This window comes from Cynoglossus semilaevis, chromosome 1, assembly GCF_000523025.1.
Source record: "Cynoglossus semilaevis isolate Cse_v1.0 chromosome 1, Cse_v1.0, whole genome shotgun sequence".
NCBI classification, from domain to species: Eukaryota; Metazoa; Chordata; class Actinopteri; order Pleuronectiformes; family Cynoglossidae; genus Cynoglossus; species Cynoglossus semilaevis.
The window spans coordinates 31074320-31088383 of NC_024307.1; the positions used below are offsets into that span (position 1 = coordinate 31074320).

Below are 14064 nucleotides of genomic sequence, written 5' to 3' on the forward strand. Positions count from 1 at the left end.
CTAAAAAAAAAACAAAAAAAACTTTATTTTCTTACAGAAATCAAAGCCTAAAGAATAACTTTTTGCCTGATGACTTCATTTACCTGTAATGTCCACTGCACATTCTGTTGGGGACTTTGGTTCCATTTGAGTTCTGGCAGTAAACATGACGATGTTGTGTAGCCAAACTGGGACCGATGCACTGACCGTGACACTAAAAAGAATGAACACATTAGCTGTTAGAAGTACTTTTGCCTAAATCTAAGGCTCTGTCCTTCAGAGTTTTTTATATAATGCAAGATATTTGAATTTGAATTTTGAATTTTGAAATCTGTACAATAATATGTTATCTAACCGGCCCCCAAGAGGTTGCAGCCCATCTGGTACAGGGTACAAGGTTACATAGCCTGCTGTCAGAGGGTCTTCTTCCTGTTTCGTGGCACAGCTGGCCCTCCACCTCTCTCGACCGTCCCTCTGGTCCCCTCATGCAGCGGACGCTCCTGGTCTGAGAGCCACCTCCACAAGTTGCTGAACATGGTGACCAAGGATCAACTCTCCACCTTATTGAACTATACAAAGGCATAACAATGTTAGCACGTGCAGATATTACCTAGAGAATTAGGGGTTAAATAAAACTATGTAAAAGAAGTGGTTTAAAGCACCTGTGGCGACACTCTGGTCCAGGGCACAAATCTCCTGATTGGTTACTGTTGTTCTTCACAGAGCAGTTAAGGTCATTTGCTCCTACACCGTTTCCTTGAGCACAGTTTTTTCCTTTACTACCTGAAGGACAGACAAAACATGAAAGGCAGAAATCAAAACAAGAAGATCTATTTAGCTCTGAGGTTCTACACCTGGTATTTACTGCTAATTATGAAGTGTAACAACTGGAATTACAAAAACTTAAACTGGAATTGTATTCAAAATCATTCCTCATCTATCAAATGAAGTCCACCAAAGAGGCCATTGCTAAAGCCTCCAACTACTTCTTGAACATATGCAGCAGTTAAGAGTCTCTTTGTGTGTTTATATGTGAATCTACTGTATGTTTTGACATAGTACCTCTCATGGATGCAGGCTAAAAAAGAAGACACAAAGTGCCTTTTGACTCTGATGGGAATTTTCAGAGGTCTTGACACGTGGTACCAGATAAACAATGCTGTTTATAGGTGACCGTGACAGCGAACACCAGACATTCCCCATCGGTGATTCAGCAAGATGAGACAGTGGGTTGTGTAAAAACTTTCCTTGAATCTGTATCTGTATCTGTGTCTGTGGTGTGGCCTCTGTGTATGTGACTCAGAAAAGAACGCTTTCCCAGAATTTCTAAGCCTGAACCACAAAAGAACAACACAAATTACTATAAACTACGCTACATGAAAGTATATTAAGACAAACTTAACTTGACATTCCTACAAAAGCAGTTTTCGGCAAAGCCACAATAATATGGTTAAGATCTCTCTTTACCACAGAGCCTCTCTGAAGCTGTATAAATCATTAAGAAAGCTGATATGCAGATTTGTTTTTGCAGAGAGAGAGACAGGGACAGGAAAAAATCCTGACTCCAGCTCTAATCTTGCAACTGACATAAATGGCAGTTATATTCATCTTTGCATGTTACGTAAATTCTATTATCAAATTATTATGGTTCCTCAGGGTCTAAATTAAGTGGACATTTTGCACGCCTGTTCAACAGCCCAGTTCTGATAACCTTTGCTGCTCCAGGAGAAAGTGGAGAGCTGAGAATAAATATGTTGACTGGTTGTATCCTGTTATTATGTAGACTCATTTTTTGGCAATGTATGGCCTCACTGGCTGAAAATTTATTTTTTGTTTTAGGGTTTATAAAACCTAGGCTGGTGTTGAAAGGAATTCAAGTGCAAGAACATTAGTAACGTCACAGAACAGGTGAAAACTGCTTGATTTATTTAGATATTAAAACTGGCACAGAAGGGGAAGACAGGCACTGCACGGACACCATGTCGCCTTCAAGCTGCTATAAAGTGGGACAGACACACAGATAGACAGGTAGAGTCAATGCTGGACTGTTAACAATCTCACCTTTAATCTGCACCCAAGATGAAAGGGAGTAGGATCCCAACTGATTCCTGGCAGTGCAGGTGTACAAACCCTCATCCTCTTTGGCTGGAGACATGATCCTGAGTGAGCCACTGGGCAACAGACCAATTCTGCCAACACACAGATCGAACATTTACTAAATCTGAAAGTTGTTGGGGTTTTTTTTTTTCACAAAAACAAAAGTCTGTAGTTTTAGGTTCTCACCTGTTATTCAGTAGCAACACTTTCCCATTTTTTGTCCAAGTTAAGGATGGCTCAGGGTTTCCCAGTGCCTCACATCTCAACTCCAAACTTGCAACCGTCTTCTGCAGAAGAGCCGGCAGCCCCACGCTGATTATCAGTTCAGACGATGGGATGCTGCCAACCCTGATGGGTCTTGAAATGATCACAGGCTTCCGCGGCCTGGTAATGTGAGTTTTCGGTTTATGAATTGGCGGCCCATGTGTGGAAGATTCCACACTTTCTGGCTGATGAAGTGTAGAGTCATTTGTTTCACCGTGTGTCATTGTGAGGTCACTGAGCAACTGAGAGAGGATTTGGTCCCTCCGTGGTCCTCTAAGGCCTTCGGGGAGGTTGTGCATGATCTCATCCAGCCTGTGGGTATCAGCGACAATTACCACAGGGTTGGAAACTTCCATGCCGTCTTTCCGGTCTTCCTGGATTGATCTGTTCTTTTCACTTGAGTGTAATTTGTCACTAATGTCTTTTTCATCCTGGAAAGAGCCTTTGAGTTCAAGCAGATGCTCAACAATGTTGTCATACTGGTTGAGAGAGACAGGTAGTGCCTGAAATTTGTCTCCCACTGAGGATAAATTTGGCTGCCCCACCTTTTGTTGACCATCTGTGAGAAGCCAAGACTCTGGAACTGACAGTTTTTGCTTGCTGCCAATGACCTTCAGAACAAAATGTTCCCGTGCCTGGCCGGCGATGCACGTATAAATCCCCGCGTCGGCTGTATGAACCTGGTGAATCTTAACATAACCCAGTGGTGTAATGGAGAGTTGTGGCAGGCCGACAACAGGTTTGCCATCCTTTAACCATTGAATGTGGCCCTTACGGAAGTGGCGTGTCGGGCACCGAATCACCACAGTTGTCCAGGGCAGAAGGTAACCGTAGCTCCCAACAATCAACTGTATTTTCCTGCCTTTCCTCCACTGGATGTAAACCTTTTTCTGGGTCAGTATGGTGGGCTCGGGTTTGATGGAGTCTGTCAGAAAACACAAGGTGAGGGAGTGAATTTGTTATGTTCTTAATTTTGGTGTAATTGTGAAGTAAACACAGCCGAGAAGAGTTACTCTTACTCTCGCAGAGCCTGAACAAACATGGCCGAATTCGAGTCGGTCGAGGAATAAGGGAGCAGTTCTTGGGGTCCAACGTCCAGTAGCCTCCATCCTCGTTGAGTTTCCTGCAGACGGCCTGTAGAGTCTGAATACCATTTCCGCAGGTCACAGAACACTGGAGATATAAACGTAACCACACAATTTGAAATTTGACAGACCCTTCCGTACATATCAGTGTTGACAACTTTAAAGTCCAAGCAGAGGAATACCAACCTGGGACCACTCTGTTGTGACCCAGTGAGGTGGACACTCCTGCTGGCCACAGGCCTGCTGGTTTGCAGGACCTTTAGAGGGACAAAAGCTGTCAGGTAACTCCAGGACGCTGCCGTCTGCCAGCCGCTGTTTACAAAGGACCTTTCTCTTTTGAACTCCACCACCACAGCTCTGAGAACACTGCAGAGAGAAAAAAAAAACACACATGTGTGTGCAAGTGCTGCAGACTAACTGTAAAGTCAGACACAAATAAAAAGCTTGGTCTTACCTGTCCCCAGTCATATGTGTCCCACATTGGAGGGCAATCGAAGCGATTGCAGGCTTGGACAGGACTTGGTTTTGGACTATGACAGCCTAAATCCCTCATGACTTCTGTAAGGTTGCTGTCCCGGAACGGCTGGTGAGTGCAGGCCACAGAGCGGGACATGAGACCAACCCCGCAGGTGGCAGAGCATGAACTCCACTCACCTGTTTCCCACCTGTAATTACAGTGTTTATCATTAATATTAAGAAGAGAAGAATTTGGGCTAAAAATGAAATAAACACCAGAGGATAATCATTTTTATGTACATGTTTTGTGAACTGGCAGATTATAATTAGTCCCAGTATTTCAGGTTGGATTGCCTTAGCATCCGGTGTAAAAACTCTGCCAAATCACTATGCCAACCAGCGCTTCAGCGATCCATAATAACGGAACAGGCCTAAAGTGATTCTTGTTCTTTTTCAATTGTATTTGCTTCAGAGCTAAACACATGGATGTGATTTGGATCTTCACTGGTGCTCCAAACTGTTTCTTATTTTGTGTTAGGTCCATCATTTTTCAACTCTTGACCTTGACTGTTGATGATTCCTCGTAATTTTTTATTTGAAGAATGCTTAGTAACACTCTTCTCGAGCCAGTAAGTAGTTTAATGCAGAGTCAGGAGTTTGTTCAGAAATATTTATGCGTTTGAATTCCTAGCAGAGGACACCTTTAAAGTCCACATGAATGTTACATCATGAAAGTCAAAATACGAGTGAAATAAAACATAGGACTAACACGTTGGGACAGATCCTGCTAAAGATTTTTCGTAGGTCACTTTCTCAATGACCTACATGAAACAATACGTGACTGCATGTGACTGTTTGACACAGGTTCAAGTAGGTGATTAATCTAGCATCAGAGTTACTGTGGCGTTTTTATTCATGCCGAAAATGGTGTGGCACACGTCCACCTTGTCACTAAAACTTTAAACGCTTCCAAAGGCATTGGCTTCAACCACAGCGGCAGAACATTTATTTTTCTGCCTGACGGATTAGGTGATATTTCAAAACTATTCATGTTGACTCAACGGCCCAAGGACTGGGGAGAATTGGGAATGAAGCTTGTTTCTGGAGCGTTACTGTATCCAATGTTAAATCTTATGGCTTTTTCCCTTCCGAGGAAACAGTATCCAATGAGTGTAGCTAAATATGGGAGGGTGAGGAGGCCTCAGGGAGGGAGCCGGGAGCCAAACGAAACAAGTCCAACACAGCGTTTGTTGTGCCTAAAAACAAGACTCAAGGCCTGGAAAAACAGTCAAGGGCAGACTGCAAACCTCTGGCTTTACTGACAAGAGTTGGTGGTGGACACCGACACTCTGAGTGGTCTTAGCTTGAAGAGTATGGCCAACCGCGAAATCCACTGACTGTTTAGCCAGGACTGAAGTGTTAAACAGTAAGCCACTATGTTGTAACCAACCTGCCACTTATTAGAAAAGAATTGTGTGTCTGAGGTATGTGTGTTTTTGCCTGATGGATTCTTTTACCACAAATGAGCAAAGATACGGGGACATTTTCAGAGAAAGAAATTTGAAAATGTACATTCTTGTTGGGCTAGTGTAGGAAGTGTACAGTAAATTGGAAAAATGCATCAAGGAACACATACAAACCTAATAGATGGCTAGTTCAAGAATTGAAAATGCAATTTAAAGCACAACAGTTTCCTTAAACTTTAATTTAGCCAAAAGGCAGAGACAATACATAATTTAAAATAAAGAAATTCAAAATTAATTTGAACCACTTTTAATTAAATTTAACTAATTTAGATTAGGAGTCTTTTGAGAACGTAGTTACTTCTACCCCCTGCCTAAAAAATAAAGATTCAGGTGCATCAACACTTCATAGAGTTGGATTTTTTGAACTATTCAGGGACATATTGGGACTAATAGCATCAGTAATTCCTTCCATTCATCAATTTTCATCCGCTTATCCATTACGGGGTCACAGGGGCAGCAGTCACCAACCAAATCACACTGCACCATACCAAGGTACCAACCGCCCTAACCGGGATTCGATCTTGCCCAGGAAGTGAACCCTGGGGTTCCACACCAATGACAGAGACATTGCCTCTGGGCCAAAGCGCCACGGCATGAGTAGTTCTTGTACATATTTCTATTACTAATTTAGTTCTAAAAGGTTTGCTCTGGAGTTCCTTTCAGGACAATATCTCATGTGAGGCCAGCACAGGTAAGGCTGCCACTGGTACCTGATCCCAGCTGTGTCTGACTTTGACCAGGCTCCACACACTGTCCCGCTTTTTTCATTCCCTGCCTTCGGTGATACAACCATCCATCTCCGTCATTCCGCTTCACTATCACTTGGACTCCAATGGTCTCAATGGTAACCCTAATTGGCTCAAGTGGGGATAATAGGGACTCAAGTCTCCTTTGTACACAACCAGTGATGGGGAAAGATTAACAGATTCAACAAGCGTGATATGAGTTTTATTTGATATTCTGTGAGTTAAGTGAAAGCAGGTGTTGGAAGTATTTGACTCGGGGGAATACTTTGTTAATGTCCCTGTTCCTAAATAAGCTGATGGATGTAAGACATAAAGAGCGAAACCAGACTTCAGACATGTTGTAAATTATGTTGTGTTGTTTGCAGTCAAACCACTATCAACATGCCCACTTTCAATTTTCTGACTGTTGTCACGCTGAAGCATCGACCTTTTGAACTACGCTGTAGTAGGAGAAACGTTTGCTTGTTTGTGGTCTGTGATGTACCTGGGTGGACAGGGCTGAGTCCTGCAGTCCTGAAGGAGTTGAGGAGGTCGACGTGAGCTCACACACAGGTTTTGGTCTACAGCCTCCCGGGTCTGTTTGTTCAAACAGATCACCACAGCCTCCTGCACACCTGGGATGAAACAGAACCTTGGTAATCACAAAGGAAGTCCAAATAAAAGGGTGAATTAATGAGTCTTTTCAACTTTAACAACCGTAGTGTGGAAATCCCTCTGCTCCTTTTTTCTAACCAACACACATGAATGCATGAATCACAAAAATACAAACACATACTGTTTGTGTTAGGCATTACATCACTGCCTAATCACCCATGAAGCAGTCTAAATATGGGCTACAATGACTGACTAAACACTCGCTGCATGCTAATCTCATGAACTATGGACAACCTCAAACGGTGTGATTTCAGGTCACGCTAAAAGAAAGGAAAATACTACATTTTGGCGTCGGCTTGTAATGTTGGGGACAGTTACAGCAAAAGCAGACACTTCAAACGCCACAGTGGTGTGATGGTCCGCAGGAGCGCAGCCCTCGGGGTGTGTGTGTGACATCTGATACCAGTCTGTCATCATCCCTGGAGGGAAGTCTGTTGGTTTGGGTGATGGTGCATACACAGACACTGACAAAAGCCTGCAGCCAAGTGCAGAAATTAAGTTAAGCTAAACATGCACGCTCTGAAACAGACGTGAGCACAGACACACACTATGGGGGCCTGCATGTTTAGATGAGGAAGTGAGGAGATTAAAGGGGATTTCAACAAGTGTTGGCAGACTGTTTAGGGAAGCTGTCTGTGTCTGGTGACGTATGACCTCTGGGGTTAAACGGACAAACTTATTTCAAAGCACATAATCGCAGGGCTTTAGTCTTTCTCTGAGAGCATTGTCAATGACTTTACACTTAGACCAAAAAAATAATTATTGGTACAACTTAATAGCACAGACAGAATGATATTTTTTAGCATATTTATATATATTCACAAATATGGTCTGTTTGACCACAATGTTGACTGTTATTAACGGTTTAATGTGAAATTGATGGACTTGAATGACGTACTGCCGCATCATTGTGGACGCTAAATACCAATGTAAATCATAACTTTGTTTACAATTTAAGTAATCAATATTATTTGTAGCTGTTATAGTTCCTTTTTAGTTGAAAGACTCTTCAAAAGTAACCCCTACCTCCACCACAGCTCTTGGAGCATTCTGTGAACCCGTCGTACTCCCAGTCGTGCAATTCCTCTCTTTCAGGGGTCTCCCTTTCTTCCTCCCTCTCTTCTTCCTCGTCTTTCTCCCTCTCATTTCTACTTTCTTCTTCTTCTTGTCCCAAAACACCAGCGCAGGGACTAAGGTAACAGGGCTGACTCATTGCAGGTTTGAGTCCCTCACACTCGTCGTCAGGCAGGTCAGCTACACTCTGGGAAAAGCTCAACAGCACCTGGCACTTGACAGTGCGTTGCTGGGTTCCGGCTCCACATGTCCTGCTGCAGGGCTCCCAGGAACCTGGTATGAAGCTGAGGATACAAAGTATTGAGTCAGAAAATGAGCCACAGTTTCCACTATCAAAATCCCAGTCACAGTGTTTTGGCTGGCAGTATAGATTAATCATTGACATTGAAAAGCTAGTCTAGAGCCAGACCTTGTCATATTTGGGCTCATTCTAATATTTAAAAGTAAAATTTGATCAAATTTCCACACAATTACAATAGTCCTTTAGGCTTCAATTTGAGCCTTGTGCTAAATCTCAAGTTTGGCAATTTATTCACACAAAAAAAAACTTAAACTAACTCACCAAGGTTTATTCTAAATCTCCTATGAATCTTAAGGAGTAACAATGTAAACCTGTGACCTCACAAACTCCTCACAGAAAAACAACCGTTCAAGTCAGGAAACAAAACAATGACCTTCTGGCTCTGGGACTAAATAATTTCTCGCTGTCTAAATAAGTAACTGTTCTCAAGACTTTCCCATGTACGCTGAAAGAGATATATTACAACGTACTAACAAAAATCAGGCGCCTCTCAAAAATATGCAGTCAAATCTGGCCATGCATTTGTCACTTTTTAGACCGGATTAATCTAAGCTTCGAAAAGCCCTCAAGAAAACTCCAGCCATTTCACACTTATCTGCTGCATGTGCTGACAGAGAACTGTTAATGCCTACTGGGGAATCCAGGGTGGTGTGTTCTGTGGCAGGGACAAATCACATTATGTTTGGTTATTCCTTTTTTGGCAACGGATCACAAGGGCTTTTGGGTGGAAATATTTACCAGTGTAAAAGAGAGCCATTAGGTGGCGGTAAAGTCTCAAGGATGTAACAACATACTAAGGACGAGGAAGAATGAGCTTTAGCTAAAAATGTCCTAATGCTGTTGACTGTATACAGCCTTACAGATATGAAGTGAAGCTGTGCGTTTCCACAATTACAGCACCTCCCACAGATAGGCAAGGGTACATACTGTATGTTGATAAACTCATCAGTGAACAAAGTCATGTCATAGATGTACGTTAAATGATAAATCCAGCACTACTGAGGCAGCTTTGTGCACTGCTGTGTAAAATCCATTCTTGGCTGAGCAGCCTGCAATGCTACAAGAGCTCACTGTTTATATGATGCTTCAATAAATAGCCCATCATTAGAGCAAAGATAGCTCTTTATGAGCGTCTGAGGGCTTTTGGATAAAAGAACTGAATCAGCAGCAGTTAGACCTTGGAACGGGAACAACTGAAGTCAACAAGTGAATGCACAGAAATGTTTATTTAAGAAAAATAAACATTCTTGGTCTCATTCGTGGAAACCAAATAACACAAGTGTAATGTGTGCCAAATCGTTTTTTAATCAGTGGTAATATTTTATCAACACGTAGTAATGGTAGTGCAAAACAAAAGAAAGAAAAATTGGCAATATTATGGACCAGAGATGGGTTCAATTTTTCAAGCAGTTGCACAGTGGTGGTTCGGAGTGTGAATTAGCCCTGGCAGTACGAGTGCAATAAGTCTAACGAAGGAATTTCCTTCCTCCTTCCTCTCACATCCTTAACCTGGCCCCATATGGTAGGCAGATATTGATGTTGGCTCGTGAACAGCTGCATATCATACGTGGATATTTGTGTGCTTTTGGATGAAAGATGTACTTTTTTTTTTTGCAGTAGAGCACAATCATATGTTTTGGCATTTTCCTCCCCTTCCTGTTCCCACCTCATGCTCCAAAGATAAGTCAAAGCAACAGATGTTTTGAACTGGCTTACACGGTCAATAATAGAAGTCATGCAAGACACTGGGCTGAGACCAAACATTGTCCATCTTTGGAGGGCAGCCTTTTATTAGTCAACTGATATGTGAAACAAGAACATCTGGAACATCTAAAGGCTTGCTGAGGTAATGCTGGTAGCAAGTCACTGAACAGTCCAGTGGCTGTCAAAACAGCCCTCCCTCCACTTTGACTCTCAGGCAACCTTTTCCCTGAAATAACCTTTTACAACAAACTCTGTTAATCCCACATGAAAATGGACCAATCACAAAGCATTAAATACACAGAGTATGTCAAAGCATGGTGAATTCTTCTGTACAAGTCAAGACGCATCAGCTGTACCCTCGCATGTGACGATCACTCGTCTGATACCGATGTGGAAAGAGACACATGCACAAACAAGTGGAATTTCTTCAAAAACTAGAGGAAAATGTCACTTGACATGAACACAACCGCAATATACACGTGGTGTTCTTGGCAGCACCAGGCTCTCACTACTTAAGTTTCACCTCTAGGTAAATCTTTGACATGGGATTGTAAAAGTTGTTATTGGAAGTGTATATCAGGGGTCGGACTTCTGCTTCTCAAACACTGTAGCGTGACTGCAACTGTTTAAAGGGGTAAATTAATGCTATATTTTGTAATGAACCAGAGGTTTTAGCACCACTGGTGACGTGATCATCAAAAAAACAAATGTTTTGAGTTGATTGTCTACAAGAGTTAAAATACAGGATATAGCATGTCGTTTCTGATAATAAAGGTCATAAAGAGACATGCTTGACATTTATTGTGGCATAACATCCAAAAAGTCATTTGCAGGCACAGTATATTTATATAAATACTGTATACCGTATGTAAGGTATGTACTTACGTCGGTTCCTCCGTGACTCTGATGTCCTCCTCCAGCTCAATCGCTTGCTTACGCCAGACAGGTTTTGCCTCAACAGGAAGTGTATCTACCCAAAAAAGTTCAACTCAAGTTTAAAAATAAATTCTTCATAATAAAAAAAACAATACAAGACAGATCAAGATTACCTATAGATTTGTAGCAGGGCACTGTCACCAGACACTCCTCCTTGATATGTGGTTTAGTGGTGGGGTTGCAGCCTCCTGCGTGGAGCCCCCTGTGGTCAATACACAGAACTACCCTGTAGCGCAGGCCCTGTCCACAAGTCACGGTGCACTGTGGACGAAATTTAGTAAAATCAATCATCACTGATTAACAAAAGCATTTGCTTTTAACGTCTGGGTAGGTTCTCAGTCATCCAGGTCATCTTATCCAAAAAGAGTTACATCGGGGGCACCTGGACAGAGTAGGTTTCTTGAAGAAGTTCCACCTCTCATCTAAGAACTGAAGAAGCCTCTTGGATGAGAGGTGAAACATCTTCGAGGAACCTACTGCGTCCAGTTGCCTTCAATGTAACTATTTTTGGGAATTTGCTTTGAATTACTGGGTGTCGTTGAAATCGTGCCATCGATCTATCCATAGATTATAATCTGAAGCAGGGGTCAAGAACCTTTTTGAAACTGAGAGCTACTTCAAGGACACTTAATAATACGAAGAGCTACTTGTTTAATACTTCCTGAATATATAGTAGACACTCTACTTACCATCGTCATTGCACCCATTTGAATATCATTGCAGGTGTAACTAATTCCAAAAATACAGTAACAGTTAACTAGTTTCTATTTTAGAACATACCACCTTAGGTAGTCCATGTGGGCTACCAGGTGCCCCCAGGCACCGCGTTGGTGACCCCTGATGTAGGGACTAGGTATAGGAGACCATCAGATGATGGTAATGCCAAGATCAGCAGTAATGTTTTGATCAGCAGTAAAAATGTAAGCTGCTTTTTTTGACAAAGTATTGACTGAGGTGTAACTGGCTGAATAAATATTTGCAACCAGCAGTAAACAGGTGTACCTAATGAAGTGAACGTTAAGTATTCATTCAAATGATGTTGATCTCTGTTCCTGTGGCCACATATTCACCTGCATTTACAAGAAACCCTTCAGTTAATACATGCAAAGGAGAAGGCTTCTCTTTGCTCAGGAGTCCGTTTAGTGCCTCCTCAGCCAAAACAAGCTTTTAAATTGAAAGGAGGAATGTTCTAGGTAAACAGCTTCTAAAGATTTTAAGGAGGTCACATATGTGACTTTCTCTCTCTTTTTTCTCTCACTGCTCCTGTAGGAGTGGGGAAGTTTAGAAATCTCCACAGGAAATGTCATGTGGAGCATTTATGGTGAATGAAACTTAATTACAAGAGTAAACTTAACAGGGAAGGTCAGACTGATGCACAAGCTCCATCCAAATAGCCTGGGTGTGAAAGACACACAGTCAGTTAACAAACTCCATGTGTGCTGTTGACTTGAGGGTTTTCATTAAAGCGCTGTATGTTTTGGACGGTGTTGTGAGAGAAGAGGGCGGTGAAGGAGCCACAGAATGAAGTTAGCACTGCTTCCCTTAATCACACAGGAGAGCGGCGGTTTAAATGAAGCAGCTGCAGCTGAGTTTTGATCATGTTAAGAATGCTGCTTGGCATCCAAAGCTGGAATCACAGATTCAATTTTCTACTAAGTATAATTTTGTTTCCACCTTGAGAATATTCTCTTTTTACTTTGACTGGTGTCCAGGTAGCAACAACCACAGAAAACAGCTCGCTACTTTAAACATTTTAACCCTCAGAAACTTTGCAGCCTTAAATTAAAATTCAAGGACATGCAAACCTAACGTAACATCACATAACACAGCACGCAGCACCTACAGGAGACCACTCCTGTGCCAGCCAAGTGGGGCAGTCGAAGGTGTTGCACGGCTGGAGAATGGCTGTTTTTGGGGAATAGAGACACTTCCACTCGTCGGTGGCTGTAATTGTTCCCTGCATGTCTTCCTCCACGCAGGACACAGATCGACTCTGAATACCACCACCACAGGAAGTGGAACAGGCGGTCCAGGGACTGCTCTCCCATCTGACATTGAAAGGATTCAAATTAATGAATGTAATGTAGATGATTGGAGATTTGCACTTGCACTTAAAATACACACCTAGGCAGTGGGTGGTAAAGGTCATACGGCAAAAATAGTTTGTAGCCATCACTGAAAGATCACAATAATTAGGCTGCAGAATACTAATATCTATTTAAAATATATATACTGTAGATTTGTTGTCTTTTGTAAGTTCATCTGATAATGTGCGTGACATCTCACCCAGCCATGCATGGTTCCATGTTGCACTCCTGCAGTTTGGGCTTAGGCTTGACGTTCTCTGGGTAAAAATGGCAGTACTGATCCACAACCACTCGGCCGCTCCGTATGTCAAAGCATTCTGCTGAGGTCAGCTGGTAACCTACAGCCAAAGAACGGTCAAATGTCCAAAACAGTCAGAGTAAAGTCCAGACTTAAACATTGCTCTTAGTGTCTGAAAAGCTAAGTTTCAGCAGAGCAGCTTTCCTTCTGTTGGCTAAAAATACTGGCTGTTAAAATAAAGTATCCAGTCTATTTTTATAATGCCAGCCGTAAAACTACATGCCTACCTCCACCACATGTCACAGAGCATGGGAAAAAGTCAGTTTCTCTCCAGCGGTGAATGATGGGCTGGTAGTAGATGTACTGGATCACACTGTCTGCTCCGCTGCTGAACTGTACCTGCAGCAACAGTGTTTACAGCATGAAAACGCAAGTACTTCAGCTTGGCAAATACTTCATATTGGTGGAATAATGAGAGCTGTGGTGACTAAACAGCTCATAAATGTGGTGTTAAACAGTAAAACAAATGGTGATAATTTTAATGGATTTGTGTTTTGTTTTGTTTTTAACCAACATTGGCTTGAAATGGCCATTATTAAATCAACTGGTGTTTTTGAAACATTCACTACAAGTGTGTGGTCCTATTTTAATTAAAGCTCCTTACAGATTGTTGGCATCTCTTTGGGGCCACACAGTGGTAGGGTGAGTAACAGCAACTAAATCGACTGTAACTGAACAATGGTTCAGGTATGCAAGTAGAATTTATTATTGTGTCTCTTTATGTGGCCTTGAGATGGCATCTGTTTTTATGCACTAAACACTGCTGAATATTTCTCCTCCAGACCATTGGCTCTGACAAATACTCACTTAAACTAAATAAATAAAGTATGATGCAGTTCCAACAGAGGCAGCATATC

The 14064-nt window shown here is 42.2% G+C and overlaps 1 protein-coding gene across 6 annotated transcripts in view; it reads right to left on the reverse strand.

Moving 5' to 3' along the window:
- Positions 1 to 14064, reverse strand: part of LOC103390374 (ADAMTS-like protein 1) — an 83232-nt gene that overhangs the window by 2068 nt on the left and 67100 nt on the right. For 3 of the 6 annotated variants that reach the window (XM_008326211.3, XM_008326217.3, XM_008326231.3), the window contains 16 exons: positions 13435 to 13546; positions 13109 to 13247; positions 12947 to 12997; positions 12666 to 12870; positions 10936 to 11083; positions 10772 to 10856; positions 7834 to 8165; positions 6638 to 6767; positions 3880 to 4090; positions 3612 to 3791; positions 3360 to 3513; positions 2263 to 3265; positions 2041 to 2168; positions 642 to 762; positions 335 to 548; positions 84 to 193 (listed from right to left, as the gene is read on the reverse strand). In XM_008326211.3, coding sequence (XP_008324433.1) covers positions 84 to 193; positions 335 to 548; positions 642 to 762; positions 2041 to 2168; positions 2263 to 3265; positions 3360 to 3513; positions 3612 to 3791; positions 3880 to 4090; positions 6638 to 6767; positions 7834 to 8165; positions 10772 to 10856; positions 10936 to 11083; positions 12666 to 12870; positions 12947 to 12997; positions 13109 to 13247; positions 13435 to 13546 — 3323 coding nt within the window. Of the gene's footprint in view, positions 1 to 83; positions 194 to 334; positions 549 to 641; positions 763 to 2040; positions 2169 to 2262; positions 3266 to 3359; positions 3514 to 3611; positions 3792 to 3879; positions 4091 to 6637; positions 6768 to 7833; positions 8166 to 10767; positions 10857 to 10935; positions 11084 to 12665; positions 12871 to 12946; positions 12998 to 13108; positions 13248 to 13434; positions 13547 to 14064 lie in introns of those variants that run through there. The other 3 variants (XM_025055092.1, XM_008326225.3, XM_008326238.2) reach the window with 2 other exon arrangements.